At 33.8% G+C, this 15,870-nt stretch overlaps 1 protein-coding gene across 2 annotated transcripts in view; it reads right to left on the minus strand.

Moving 5' to 3' along the window:
* Positions 1 to 11,266: 11,266 nt before the first annotated feature.
* The window catches only part of LOC114328060 (dynein axonemal heavy chain 3), a 793,139-nt gene continuing 788,535 nt past the window's right edge, over positions 11,267 to 15,870 (minus strand). For both annotated transcript variants that reach the window (XM_050656316.1, XM_050656315.1), the window contains 3 exons: positions 15,594 to 15,802; positions 12,557 to 12,770; positions 11,267 to 11,637 (listed from right to left, as the gene is read on the minus strand). In XM_050656316.1, the coding sequence (XP_050512273.1) occupies positions 11,341 to 11,637; positions 12,557 to 12,770; positions 15,594 to 15,802 (720 nt within the window). In that variant the 3' untranslated portion in view covers positions 11,267 to 11,340. The remainder of the gene's footprint in view (positions 11,638 to 12,556; positions 12,771 to 15,593; positions 15,803 to 15,870) is intronic.

The following is a 15,870-nucleotide window of genomic DNA, read 5'->3' on the forward strand; positions in this document are numbered from 1 at the left end:
GGTCCATCCGATCTACGTGGTCTCTCCACATGCGTCGTCGTGCTGTTGTCCATCTCACTAAGTCTTGAATGCCTAGCTCTCTCAATGTGTCTTCGTTTCGTATTCTATCTCTGAGTGTGGTACCTCTTATGGATCTTAGTATTTTTATCTCTGTTGTTCTCATTATTTGTTTGGTCTTTGTTGTCTCGGCCCTTGTCTCAGCTGCGTATATCAGTACAGGTCTAACGCGTATATCAGTACAGGTCTAACACATATGTCTTATAAATGCGGACTTAGCTTTCGGTGCTCATATATTTATTCCGCCAGATTATATCCCTCAGGAAACCAGATATTCTGCTTTCGTTGTCTGCTGTTTTGTTTCTTGCCACAGATGCCTGTCTAGATATTTCCACACCCAAGTATCTACAATCCATTACCTGTTCGATTATATGGTCGTCCAATACTACTTTGCATCTAATTGGGTTCTTGGATATTACCATCGATTGGGTTTTCTCTGTTGATAGTGTCAGGTTACACTTTTTGGCGGTTATTTTAAATTTTTGTAGTAGGCGTTTTAAGTCATCTTCGTTTTCGGCTATTAAGATTACATCATCCGCGTAGCAAAGTATTCTCATGGTTCGGTTACCCATTTTTTATCCCTGATTCATTTTGTTAACATTAGCTATAACTTCACCATTATTAAATTAAATAGGTATGGACTGAGGCTGTCCCCTTGTCTAATGCCTACATTAATTTTGATTTCTTCCGTGAGCCCGTGTGTGGTTCTTATTCTTGTTTTGTTAGACCTATTGAGCTCTTTGATTATGTTTCTATATTTTTGACTTATGTTTTTCTTTTCAAGAATAGTGAGCACGTTCTTCAATCGTAAGCTGTCGAATGCCTGTTTCAGATCTACAAAGCATGTGAACATGGGCTGGTCGAATTCAATTGATTTTTCAACTAATCGTCGCATGATGAATATAGCGTTTATTGTAGATCTGTTTGGGCGGAAACCTTGATTTTGTTTTCCGATACACCGACTTTCTTTTATATTTTTTGGTATAGAATTTTTGTCAATAGTTTTGATAGGGCAGTCAATGAGGGTAATTGGCTCCGAATTCCATCCTACTACATCGATTTACTTGATATTTTCACAGTAAGTAGGTAATAGCTCAAGAAACAAAGTCTACCCTATGCCGATGTGCGCTTTTATCTTGGGGGTGGTTTCCACCCCTTCTCGGGGGTGAAAAATGTTTTGGTTAAAATAGCCACGGATGAGACTAGAGAACCTAATTTTAAGCAAAACCTGTTCTATAATTATTTTTTGAAAACTCAATAATTTTTGAGTTATTCGTGGTTGAAAATTGGCCATTTTCATTAAAAAATGACACCTTTTCGGACAGATTTTTGCGAATACCTTGAAAACTATGCATCTAACTAAAAAACTATAAAAAAATTTCTGTAGGTTATAAAAAAACAGAGATTAGTTCCTTCATTAAGCTTCTAGTTAAAATACAAATAGGGATATGGTAGGTAAGAAGAGTTTGTTTTTTTGCTGCATGCTCAAATCGGTGTATTCAACTTGAAATAATAGAGAAACTGTCAATTTTAGGTGTATAATGATACTATTAACTTTTATAGTGCTTGAGAAGACCTTTAAAATGGGCAATACTAAATGTCGATTACATTTAAACTAAGCGAGATATTCTGCAAAAAATTTGAGAACTAATGTATTTTAAGAAGAAATGAGAAGTATATTTAACCCCCCATCCATCAGAATTTAAATACATCGTTTTCCTTCTACAACACTTTTTACTATACTGTTATTTCTATGTTCAAAAAGTTGGGCTGGATTACAATGAATGGTTTTTGAAAAAAATAAGATCAAATTATAGAGCGCATTTTTAAATATTCTTGAAAATCTTCCTTTTCCTCCATGTAACTCGAAAAAGGTACGAGATACGAAAAAAGATACCACACAAAAATGTAGGGCTTTTTTAGGTAAAATTTTCATTTTTCATTCCTGTATCTCTTATCGTTTTCAAGTTACATGGAGAAAAAGGAAGATTTTTAAGAAAATTTAAAAATGCTCTCTATATTTTGATCTTTTTTTTCAAAATCCATTCATTTTAAAGCCGTCCAACTTTTTGAACATGGAAATAACACTATAATAAAAGGTATTGTGGAAGGAAAATGATGTATTTACATTTTGGTGGATGGAGGTTAAAATTACTTCTCATTTTTTCTTAAAATACATTAGTTGTCAATTTTGTTTGCAGCATATCTCGCTTAGTTTTAATGTAATGGACCTTTAATATATCCCATTTTAAAGGTCTTTTTAAGGTATTGGTAGCATTACACACCTAAAATTGACCGTTTCTCTGTTATTTTAAGCTAAATACACCAATTTGAGAATGTACCAAAAAACAAACTATTTTCAAAAAATTTTACCAAAAAAATCATTTTTTTGGTAAAATTGTGGCTTATTTCCCATTAAAAGTAATTGATTATAATAAATTATTTTCACCTACCATATCTCTTTTTGTATTATAACTATAGTGTAGGAAACAGAGGTTGAACCTTGCAAAATGGACACAAGTCCGGCTTTATTTTTTTTTCTGGTAGATCAAGGGGTGCTTATTATAAGACTAACTTTTTCTGAAAAAATTTCGCCCCGGAACCCCCTTTTTCACCCCTTTAAAGGGGATAATTTGTGGTTTTTGCGGAACGTAGCCCTTCCTGTACCTTTTACAAAAAATTTTTTTTATAGAAATATGAAGAAGACTATATTTTCTATGATTTATTTCCCGACAGCATATGTCTATCATCCACCGTTTAGCGGAAGTGGCGCCCCAAAGTTGACAAGTTTTTAAAAAAGATGTTTTTAAAAAAAATATATTTTTCCCTAACTGTAACGGAAATTAGGAATAAATCCTGCGACAATTATTCATAACTAAGTGACTGATTTTTTGGTATAGGTTTCACTTAAGGGTAATTGGCCTATTTTTAATTACAGGGTGTTACATTTTAAAAAACCCCTTTTTATACCATCTGAACCGTTTATGCTAGAGTAAAAAGACTTTCAGTAATTACCCACGTACTGGTGCTATTTACAAATTTGTATAATTTACCCTAATTTTTTCCTCGGAACCACCCAAAAAAAAGAAGAATCAATAAATAAAGTGATTTTCTTGAAATTCTTCACACACAATGCCCTTTATTAATATGCTTCATATATCATTTTGTACACGTTATTATTACCCATGCATGGACACCAAAAGCGATTTCCTAGTGCAACCCCTGTAGCCAAAAATAAATAAATAAAATGGGGGTTGAAACTTATTTTTTGTTTTTTGCTTTTTGATCCATACGGGCATATGCTTCATCAATAGTGCTTTTCAAAAATATATATGGTTATTGCAACATTCCTGCGGAAACCACCCCTATCCTTGAAAATATACTGCAGAAACTACCCCTATCCCTTGGCGAGCATGTTTTTACGATTTCCTCATTACTTATGCATGATTTTTAAACAAAACTTATACAAGATTAAAGACCACTATTTACTCTAAAAATTAGGTTCTATTCATTTTTTTCGTATAAGCAACCGTTACGGCACAGTGGCGCCGTAAACTTCGTGATATGCTTGGCGGGCTCCAGTTTTTGTTTTTTATTTCGTCACTTGTTTGTTTTATTGATAAAGTACTTATGTAAAATAAAACAACACAGTGTAAGCTACAAATTATGACCTATACACATTTTACATTCTTTGCCCCCCAAAGCCACAGTGTTGGCCCAAAATCAATTTTTGCATATTTTCGCCACATACACGCATTTTATTTCATTAATGCTACCTTAATAGCACAATATTCACCCTTAAGTGGTCGCTAAGCAGTGGCGAATCCAGGGAGGGGTGATGGGGGCGATCACCCCCCCCCCCTCAAACCAAAAGTGATATTATATTTAAAGATTATAAAAATATTCATTTATTTTTATAGAAATACTTATATTATTATTTTTATAATGATGGCGTCCTTTTTATGTTTTAGCGACAGTGGCGGATCTAGCATCGTTAAGGGGCGTGCCAATTGGCTAAATTTCTATAAAAATAAATGAATATTTTTATAATCTTTAAATATAATATCACTTTTGGTGTGAGAGGGGGGTGATCGCCCCCATCACCCCTCCCTGGATCCGCCACTGCTTAGCGACCACTTAAGGGTGAGTATTGTGCTATTAAGGTAGCATTAATGAAATAAAATGCGTGTAGGTGGCGAAAATATGCAAAAATTGATTTTGGGCCACCACTGTGGCTTTGAGGGGCAAAGAATATAAAATGTGTATGGGTCATAATTTGTAGCTTACACTGTGTTGTTTTATTTTACATAAGTACTTTATCAATAAAACAAACAAGTGACGAAATAAAAAACAAAAACTGGAGCCCGCCAAAGCATATCACGAAGTTTACGGCGCCACTGTGCCGTAACGGTTGCTTATACGAAAAAAATGAATAGGACCTAATTTTTAGAGTTAATAGTGGTCTTTAACCTTGTATAAGTTTTGTTTAAAAATAATGCATAGGTAATGAGAAAATCGTAAAGACATGCTCGCCAAGGGATAGGGGTAGTTTCTGCAGTATATTTTCAAGGATAGGGGTGGTTTCCGCAGGAATGTTGCAATAACCATATATATTTTTGAATAGCAGAATTGATGAAGCATATGCTCAGATGGATCAAAAAGCAAAAAACAAAAAAAAATTCAACCCCCATTTTATTTATTTATTTTTGGCTACAGGGGTTGCACTAGGAAATCGCTTTTGGTGTCCATGCATGGGTAATAATAACGTGCACAAAATGATATATGAAGCATATTAATAAAGGGCATTGTGTGTGAAGGATTCCAAGATAATCACTTTATTTATTAATTCTTCTTTTTTTTGGGTGGTTCCGGGGAAAAAAATGGGGGTGTATTATATAAATACCACCAGTACATGGGTAATCGCTGAAAGTCTTTTTATTCTAGCTTAAACGGTTAAGATGGTATAAAAAGGGGTTTTTTTAAATGTAACACCCTGTAATTAAAAATAGGGCAATTACCCTTAAGTGAAACCTATACCAAAAAATCAGTCACTTATTTGAAAAATATATTTTTTTTAAAAACATCTTTTTTAAAAACTTGTCAACTTTGGGGCGCCACCCCCGCTAAACGGTGGATGATAGACATATGCTGTCGGGATATAAATCATAGAAAATATAGTCATCGTCATATTTCTATAAAAAAATTTTTTTGTAAAAGGTACAGGAAGGGCTACGTTTCGCAAAAACCACAAATTACCCCCTTTAAAGGGGTGAAAAAGGGGGTTCCGGGGCGAAATTTTTTCAGAAAAAGTTAGTTTTATAATAAGCACCTCTTGATCTACCAGAAAAAAAATAAAACCCGACTTGTGTCCATTTTGCAAGGTTCAACCTCTGTTTCCTACACTACTAGAAGATTTATGAAGGCAAGTGTCTCTTTGTTTTTTATAACCTACAAAAATGTTTAATATAGTTTTTTTAGTTAGATGCATAGTTTTTAAGGTATTCGCAAAAAACCATTCGAAAAGCCAATTTCAAGTCAAGCCAAAAACCAAGTTTCAATGAAAATGGCCAATTTTCAACCACGAATATCCCAAAACGTATTGTTTTCAAAAAACATTATAAAACAGTTTTTGCTTTGAATTAGGTTCTCTAGCGAATTCCGTCGTAATTTTACCCAAAAAAATTTCCACCCATAAGAAGGGGTGAGAACCACCCCCAAGATAAAAGCACATATCAGCATAGGGTAGACTTTGAATTAGGAGATAAGTAGAGGCTAGGCTTAAAATTTCATTAAAATCCATGCAGTAGGATAGAATTCGGAGGTAATATCTTATTCTTGCTCCCATTGACTGGCGTATGATGTTTGTCGAAGACCTTATTTGGAGTATTTCCGACGGAATGAGTCTGTGGGATTCAGGGTCCCTTAGGGATGTAAGTTTTTTAAATACTATATGTTTGCTATCTTCCAAGGAGCAGGAAAGTAACAAAGTTTGGAAGCTACGTTCTGTATTATATGCAGTGCCGGTTTATCCACTGGGCGCTTGGGGCTGGCGCCCAGGGGCCCGGGCCCCGGAGGGGCCCGTTCCTTTTAGTTATAAAAAAATATAGTTGCTAAATACTCTACATATTTTCCGAAAATAATCTCATACGCAGACACGCTAATGCCCCCACAGGGCATGTTTATGGCGCCATGTTTATGGCGGGGCCCTCTTCCAAAAACTACAGAAAGTTATCAGATTCAGCCATGTCTCTAATTGTATCCAAAATAATCGCATAAACGGATTTTTTTTTTGTTTCTGAGACAATTGTTTCCCTAACTGCTGTATCTTCCAAGTAAACTAATAATTTCATTTTGAATTGTATAATTAATGATTTATGTCACTTTTTTGCTTTAAAATAAGTTCTTTTAAAATAGGATTATAATTTATTATTTGACGAACGACAAAAATAGACATCTAATTTATAGATAAAGAATAGATTATACTCGAAAATGCCAATACCCAAACAATAGGTATATCTGTTTCGAATATTCAAAAGTAAAGCGATTACAAAAATTGCAATTTCGCATTATACAGTGGCCACACACAGCTAACGATAAATGGACAATGAAAATTAACTTAACAAAGAAACTCTTATAACAAGCAGATAGATATTATACCTACATAATATAAATATCATTTATAATATAGGTTTAGATAAAGAATACATTACACGAAAATGCCAACACCGTAACAATACATACTACTGTTTCAAAACGACATAATAGTGAAATTGTAGAATAAGTATTTTGTTCAATTTTTTTAAATGGATTTTTGTCAGACACGGAAGAACACACACTAATACACAAATATTCGTACAGATAGGACGAGTCAGGTGATTTTCTCGGTCAATATTTTATAAGTTATTGTATATGTATATTGTGTGTTATAGTTTACAAGAATAATTATTATTAGGATCGATATAATAGGGCGTTAAGTCTTAATGCGAAAGTACCTATATTAATTGATGAACAAATTGAGAGGTAAGAAATAATATTTTATTTTATTTTATTTTATTTTATTTTATTTTATTTTATTTTATTTTATTTTTTACACGTTGATACCCTTACCGATTTCTTTCTTTCTACCCATTCTTTTCTTTCTTTCTTCATTTATTACATTGTCTTCCTTTACTACTTCGGTACCAGATTTTTCCTCATAATTTGTTGTATAAATATATTTGAATTTGCATTGATGTATCTCTTACTGCATTTATTTCCTTTCGCTCTTCCCCCTTCATTTGTCGTATTGTCGTCCAAGAATTTCTGTTACTTGTTACATATTCTTCTTGTAGTTCTTCTCCAAATTCTTTCCATGATTTTGCTGTTGCTTGTGTGAATGTCTTTTTTACCAATCGTCTCTGCTTGTAATATTCATCTTTATCTTCTTTTAATCCCGTTTCGATGTATTTTTTCCATACCATTTTCTTCTTTTTTATTTCCGTTTTTACTTCTTTTTTCCACCACATTATCCTTTTCAATTATTGATTATTACATTTTTTAATTGAACATACTTCAGCAGCTGCTTTCTTTCTTACTTCCCTGTGATGTATCTTTTTTCCATAGTTCATGTTTTTTTGGCACTCTATCTGTCTGAATATTTTATTAGTTTTCTTCTTGTAAAGTTCTCGCACACGTTCTAGCTTGAGTTTGTATACCTTTACTTTCTTGTACTCTTTTCGTTCCACCTCCTCTATTTTTTCTTCCTTCAGTTTTGCAGTGACAAGCCTGTGTTGTGTGGACTGCTCCGGTTCCTTTTCCGTTAAGATATTTTGTATGTTTTGTTCTAAATTTCTCGTAGACACTATATAGTCGATTAAGCTGTTTGCATTTCTGTCTTTAGCCACACATGTTATATTTGTCTTCAATGGTTTGTTCACTGAATGTGTTTCCTTTTATGAGGTATCCTATTTTGATCATTTTTCCATTTTTCCTTATCTCTCTTACTTTAGTTCTTAAAGTTTTCATTTTCGTTTGTGAGATCCTATGTGATCCCTATTTTATTCTTAAGTTTGCATATAAATAAAAACAATAATTTTAAAAGAAAAGTGTCTTTTAAAAATAAGATTTTTTTTCTGTTGCAGGTGCAAAAATGAGTTACCGACATCAATCAGGCGCGGAAAAAAGAAAAAGGAAGAAGGTGCAGGAACAATCCAAGGAAAAATTAATAAAAATAACAACTTTTTTGCTACAAATACCGAAAATGAAGCCCAAGAAGCAGAAGCTGGTTGTTCTTTTCTGATGGAAGTCAGCGGGAACACTGTCACTGGATCTCAAACAAATGGACATAAAAATATAGACAGACAAGATGATCTTATCTCATTAGAAAATTCTAGCAGATCTGATGTAGTACCGGTGGACACAGTTATTCAAAAATACGATGAAATACCTGCGATATCTATATGGCCTGATTTTAAGACTGATGATTTTATAAGAACTGTGATAACTTCTAAACCAAAGAGCGATCCCTTAGAAAATTGTAAAAAAATGTATCAAGATGGAGACAAAATTTATTATAGACGATTAAATGAAAGCAACTTTTATAGAGTTAAACCGAATGGAGGCAAAGAAAAGAGAGATTGGCTAATATACGACGCAAGTGTTAAAGCTGTTTATTTTACCCATGCAAATTATTTTCAATTGAAAAAAATAGTTTAAGTGATTTTGGATGTACCGACTGGAAACATTTGAATAGTGTGCTCAAATCCCACGAAGAGAGTAAATTTCATCTGAACTCTATGGTCACGTTAATAACAAGATCATCATTAATTGGAGTTATAGACGCTGGCTTGAAAGAGCAAGTGGAACGCGAAGCTGACTATTGCGTAAAAGTCCTAAGAAGAGTTGTTGCTACCAGTAAATTTCTTGCTTCTCAAGGACTTGCTTTCCGTGGATCCAATGAGGATTTAACAAGTCGTCATAGAGGCAATTACTTAAGTTGTCTTGTATACTTGGCTAAATTTGACAACTTCTTAGCTGAACATTTACAGCGGAATGCGAATACAGGAAAAGGTTCAATTAGCTATCTGTCTCACCAAATTTGCAATGAATTCCTGGAAGTGATGAAAGCAAAACTTGTAGAAACTTTTATACAGGAAATTAAAGAAGCCAAATACTTCTCTATAATTGTAGACTCTACTCCAGACATCAGCCATCAAGACCAGCTTACTTTTATCCTCAGGTATGTAAAGGACAATACGGTAGTTGAGAGATTCTTTGGTTTTATTCAGTTGGAAAGACACACCGCACAGTATTTAACAGATGTGGTTATAAACAAATTAGAAAAGTTAGGCTTAGATATTGAAAATTGTCGAGGACAGACCTATGATAATGCCGCAAATATGTCGGGTCGTTACACAGGGCTTCAAGCAAGAATACGAGCGTTATCACAAACTGCTATTTATGTCCCATGTGCGAATCATTCTCTAAATCTAGCAGTGAATTTTGCATGTGAATCCAGCTTGGAAGCAAGTGGTTATTTCAGCACTGTTCAAAGTATCTACACGTTTTTTTCGGCTTCTCCTCAAAGGTGGAATTTGCTGAAAGAAAGCGGTAAATGTTGTGTAAAAAGATTAATTGAACCCAGATGGTCCGCCCGATTTGACGCTGTAAATGCATTACTTAAAAACTACGTAGCCATCAAACATATTTTTTTCAGTTAAGCAATAATAGAGATGAAAAATCAGCAGTTAGAAATGAAGCCAAGGTACTGCACAATAAAATGGATACCTTTGAGACAGCTCTATTGACACTGATTTGGGCAAGAATTTTGGAACGAGTAAATGCAACAAGCAAAACGTTAGAAACTGTGGACTTAAACGTGTCAATTGGAGTAGAATTAATGACATCTCTTTTGAGCTTTGTTGGAGACGTAAGAAAGAAGTTTAGCGAAATTGAACAAGAAGCTAAAATTTTCTTTTGCGAAGGCGAGGATATTTCAAACATCTACTATACAGCTGACCTTCAAAGAACAAAGAAAAGAAAAACATTTTTCGATGAAGCAGGTGAAAGTAAAACGATTTTAAATGGGCAAGAGAGATTCAGAATTAATGTATTTAATGTTATATGCGACAATATTACTCAAGATCTTTTAAAGAGAATTGAATGCTACAAGGGTGTTACATCAGCTTTTAGATGTTTTTTTACGCTAGATAAAGAAGAAATCAAGACTTCAATTATTACTTTATGTGAGAAATATAAAAAAGATGTTGATGAAACCGAAGAGAACTTGCATAATGAAATTACCCATTTTGTAACGTTATGCCAAAATTTGAATAAACATACAATTTATAAAAAATTTGATGTCATCCAGGGTGTAAAGGCAACTTTTCCCAATATTTTAACTTTACTGCAAATTTATTTAACCATACCAATTTCTAATGCGTCAGGCGAGCGGTCTTTTTCGGCTTTAAAAAGAATAAAAACATATTTAAGGTCAAATTTGGGTCAAGAAAACCTAGACGCATTATCACTAATATATATAGAGAATGAAGAACTGGAGAAACTGAATTGTGATAATATTATATTCGAGTTTGCGAACGCCAAGTCAAGAAAAAAAGTGATCTAAATTTTGTCTTTATGTATTTTTTAGAATATGTTTTTTTGTTTGTCATGTTTGTTTTGGGGAACTTTGTGTGTTTTATTTATGTTTTTAAATGTATTTTTTGGATTATTTTTTACGTTTGTTATTCTCCTTGCTTGTTAAAAAAAATATTTTATAAAATAAACCTTAATAGTTCGTGCATGTGTTTTCTTGTTAAAAAACTGACAACGAATAGCAATGAAGGGGTCCCTAAACCTCCAGCGCCCAGGGCCCGAAGTTAGGTTAAACCGGCACTGATTATATGGGCATATTTTGAAAATGTTTTGTAAAGTTACGGTTGTTGGTTTATCGGTAAATTCAGCCTCTTCTGGGTCCTCCTCCTCCTCTACTCTGTATCCTTTGTAAGAATGGACCTATAGTTGCTAGCCTTCTAGATTCTAGATTGAGGTATTATGGCAACTTTTAAATTCCTCACGTCAGTTTATTGATTATGTTTTTGCTTTGCAAATTAGAGAAAGCATAGATTTAGGCTGTTACCTGAATCGATTTCAAACGTAAGAAATTTTCGGATCCTCGGATTTCGTTTGCTTCAAATAATTCTTAGAAATTAAGTAAATATATAAAACACCATTTAATAGAAAATTCCTACTTTACTTAAAAAAAGTGTACAATGTAAAAAACAATGTAAAATCAGTCAATAAAAATCAGTCATCCAGCTGACATAAAGAAGCAACTCCACGATTGATCCAATGTTTCTCTGGTACATTGGAATTCAAGGTAATATACATCACAAAGTTAGTGGAATGCCCGGTAGTTGATAAAATACCTCTTCTGGCACTAGTCTTATAAACTGGGCAATAGTAACATTGAGGAGGAGAAAATTTTGATATTTCTGCTGGTTTCATCCACATTATTGGAATTAAGTCGAATAATATTTTTGGAAATGATTCGTTCAGTCTTCGTAACTTTCTATCCCATCTCGCACCTTCCAGAAAGAGTCCCTAAAATATATAAAATATATATAAGATTAAGAATGCAATATTTATAGAAAAAATTAATGATATACATGCATGCAATTAATTTTATAAAGTGCTAATAAAAACACACAAGTCTAATAAATCTTATTAATTGTTGAAAATATTATTTTAATAAGTACAATGTATTTGGGGGTATTTTCCTGGAATGCTTTAATGGTTAAATATGTAGATACCTTGCTTATTTATCACTTGAGATTCAAATTCAGAGTCAAATTTTCGATTATTATGTACTTACATCTATAAAAACACTGTCTTCTGCCTCGTCCTTTTTTTGCTGCGTGAAAAGTCGAGTACTTAGTATAAATAATAGATAATATTTTAAATGCATAATATATGTAATAGTTATTACTACTCTTTTGTTTTTTGAATCGCATCCAGAAACAATTCGATGCATAACTAATTCCACAACAAGCAGCCTTTAAGGCCAATCTTGCACAAGCCAAGTAGTGAACTTAACAAGGAGGGATTTGAGCCGAGAAAAATATTGGGGCAACTTTGGTAAACCTAACGGAGGCAAACAATATAGTACACCACACAACCCCAGAAGATAATTGAAAGAAAAAGATAATTCCTCATATCAACGTCCATACAATTCAAATTTTTGTGAATGCAACAATTTTTACGTGGGTGAAACTGCAAGACCACCACCACCAAGTATCGAGATAAACGATCATGAAACATACGTCAAGAACAGAGACTTCGAGAAATCTTCTTTTTCTTCTTCATTGGCTTTACAACTCGGGGTGAGTCCAACATCCGTAACAGATAGGCACCATAAAAAACAATTTAAAGTATAGTTACTAAGACATAAGTAATAATAAATATGAAATGATAAAAGTCCCAAGCGATAGACACAAATAAAAACACAATATATATTTATTACCTTGCAATAAACTCCAAATGGACATGTTACGTCCGTGTTGTCAGGTTCATATTCAGTTACATAATATTCGAAGTGAATCCAGTCTATTGGCAATTTCTTCTTTCTGGCAACATTTTGCAGAACACCTGTTAAGAATGATTGAGTAAAGTAAAATCCCGATATCCAATAGACGTTGGGTTCGCCGTTGTCTATCCAATTTTGTAAAAATTTTAGCCTAAAAAGTATGAGAGATAATATGATATAGAGCCATCGAAAAAGAAACCTAATTAGAGTAGGTTGTGGAATGAAAGTAACATGGGTTCAGATTTTATTCATTTGCACAAACTGTTTGCTGTTTTTAATAAAAAATTGAATACAACCTTGTTTATAACCAACCCCAACGTTTATATTTGGAACAATATTGACAAAAATGTATCAATATATAATGCAGGGATAGCGTAGGAAACTACGGCGAAGAAATTAGGCACTATTAGGCGAAGAAAAAAGTGCTCTTCCATCATGAAAACGCGCCGGCTCATACTTATAGTCTAAGAGCTAGTGAACCCTCCGACTAACAGTCGTCCTGTAAGGCTAGAAATTTGTATAGTGATAATTATTTCATAGCACACCAAGGCTAAAAACCATGATCTGGCAGGCATCAGCGGTGCACGTGTATCTACCAGGTGAATCGAAAGTGCAAATTTAGGGGGTAAAATAAACTTTCTCCTGTAAAGTTTAAATTTAAGTATGTGTTTGAGTAAGTCATTTAGAAGAAATGTGTACAATGACAGGCGATTCTGAAGAGCACAAGACCTTACCAGGAGAGGGAAAAGATTAGGGGTCAGGAGAATAGAAAAGGTCTCTAGTGATTTTTCTCTTAGGTTAATAGTTTTTGTTATATAAGCAATTAAAAATTTTGAAAATTGCGAAATCGGCCATTTTTAACCCTAACTGGGACATTTAACTAAAAATTTCAATGTTGCCAAGGTAGGTAGATATTCTTTAAACATTGATTGATGAAATCCCGAAGAATTTTTTGCAATACAATATCGAAAACCCCTTTGTTATTTAATTGCTAATCAAGCGGGCGATCACACTGTAGTATAAGTGAGGACGCTTGAGTTTGCATAAATTCGTTATCTCGAGAATGGGCAAATTTAAAGAGAAATCCTCAGACAGGTCGATTTTTATTTTTTAATTAGGCCTTTTTGGCCTAATATAATAATAGTGATGTCATCCATCTGGGCGTGATGACGTAATCGATGATTTTTTTAAACGAGAGTAGGGGTTGTGTGATAGCTCGTTTGAAAGGTTATTTAATTATCTATTCAATAATATAAACATTAACATAATTATTTATACGGGTTGTACAAAAAAAATTTTCTTCTTTTTGTCTAAATTAATTAAATAAAAAAAATTTTTTGTACACCCTGTATAAATAATTATGTTAATGTTTACATTACTGAATAGAGAATTAAATAACCTTTCAAATGAGCTATCACACAACCCCTACTCTTAATTAAAAAAATCATCAATTACGTCATCACGCCCAGATGGATGACGTCACTAGTATTATATATATGCCAAAAAGTCCTAATTTAAGAATAAAAATCGACCTGTCTGAGGATTTCTCTTGAAATTTGCCCATTCTCGAGATAATGGATTTATGCACACTCAAATGTCGTCACTTATACTACAGTGTGTTCGCCCGCTTGATTAGCAATTAAAAAACAAAGCGGTTTTCCATATCGTATTGCAAAAAACTCTTCGGGATTTCATCAATAAATGTTTAAAGAATATCTACCTACCTTGGCAACATTGAAATTTTTAGTTAAATGTCCGATTTAGGATTAAAAATGGCCGATTTCGCAATTTTCAAAATTTTTAATCGCTTATAACAAAAACTATTAACCTAAGAGAAAAATCACTAGAGACCTTTTCTGTTTGGAATGATTCAAAAAACCTAAAAAAACTTTTTTCGATGCAAAAAAAATAATTTTAGGAAAAACCCCTAATCTTTCCCCTCGCCTGGCAAGGTCTTGTGCTCTTCAGAATCGTCTGTCATTGTACACATTTCTTCTAAATGACTTACTCAAACACATACTTAAATTTAAACTTTACAGGAGAAAGTTTCCATAAGAGGTATCACACTCAGGGATAGAATACGAAACGAAGACACATTGAGAGAGCTAGGCGTTCAAGACGTAGTGAGATGGACAAGAGCGCGACGACGCATGTGGAGAGACCACGTAGATCGGATGGACCCTGAACGTATGGCGCATTGGGCGAAAACACAGAAGCCCAACACCAAGCGACCCATAGGAAGACCCAAAAAACGATGGTACGAGAGTTGGAGCTCCGGATCGCAGCAAAGACTGTAACAGAAGAAACAGGACATAGTCATATTACAAGAAGAAGAAGAAGAAGAAGAAGAAGAAGAAGAAGAAGAAGAAGAAGAAGAAGAAGAAGAAGAAGAAGAAGGAGAAGTTTATTTTACTCCCTAAATTTTCACTTTTCGATTCACCTGGTAGATACACGTGCACGGCTGATGCCTGCCAGGTCATGGTTTTTAGCCTTGGTGTGCTATGAATTATCACTAGACAAATTTCTAGCCTTACAGGACGAACGTTAGTCGGAGGGTTCACTAGCTCTTAGACTATTACATTGTCGCCATGACCAAACTGGTCAGATTGGGCTACGAACTGTTACCCCATCCACCTTATTCTCAAGACTAGGCCCCGTGCGACATTCTTTTGTTTTCAAACTTGAAGAAGACACTCGCTGGGCAGAAATTTAAGTCGAATGAGAAGGTCATCGCCAACACGGAAGACTACTTTGCAGACATCCAGAAAACATATTTTTAGACGGGTTTAAGAAGTTGAAGCATCCCTGGATCAAGTGTATCAAGCTAAATGAAACTGTATTGAGAAATAAATCGTCACTTTTTCGAAATTTTCGTTGTTCTTTTGTAGGCTAAGTATTTATCGGGCCGCCCTATTAAACGTCAATTTTAGGCTCCAAGTAATTTTTTAACCAAACATTTTAATTTTGATATTACCTGGCAATCAGATCGTTCACGTAAGAACCTAATGGTTTTAAACTTGGATAACTCTTGCTTGCCCAAACTTCAGGAACTTTTCCTACAACAAGAGCTTCACAGGTTTGTTCTAGTTCCGGTGACATTACTACCAATCCTTGTACAGCTTTAATCATATCCCTCAGTGACTTTTTAACCACTACAATTAGCCGATTGAATCGTATCAGCTCCTATTAAAAAGAAAATGTTTTGATAGTTTATTTATTGACATAAATTGTGTGTTTTTATTGTTTTCATT

The sequence above is a fragment of the Diabrotica virgifera genome, chromosome 7 (genome assembly GCF_917563875.1).
Source record: "Diabrotica virgifera virgifera chromosome 7, PGI_DIABVI_V3a".
In the NCBI taxonomy this organism is placed as follows: Eukaryota; Metazoa; Arthropoda; class Insecta; order Coleoptera; family Chrysomelidae; genus Diabrotica; species Diabrotica virgifera.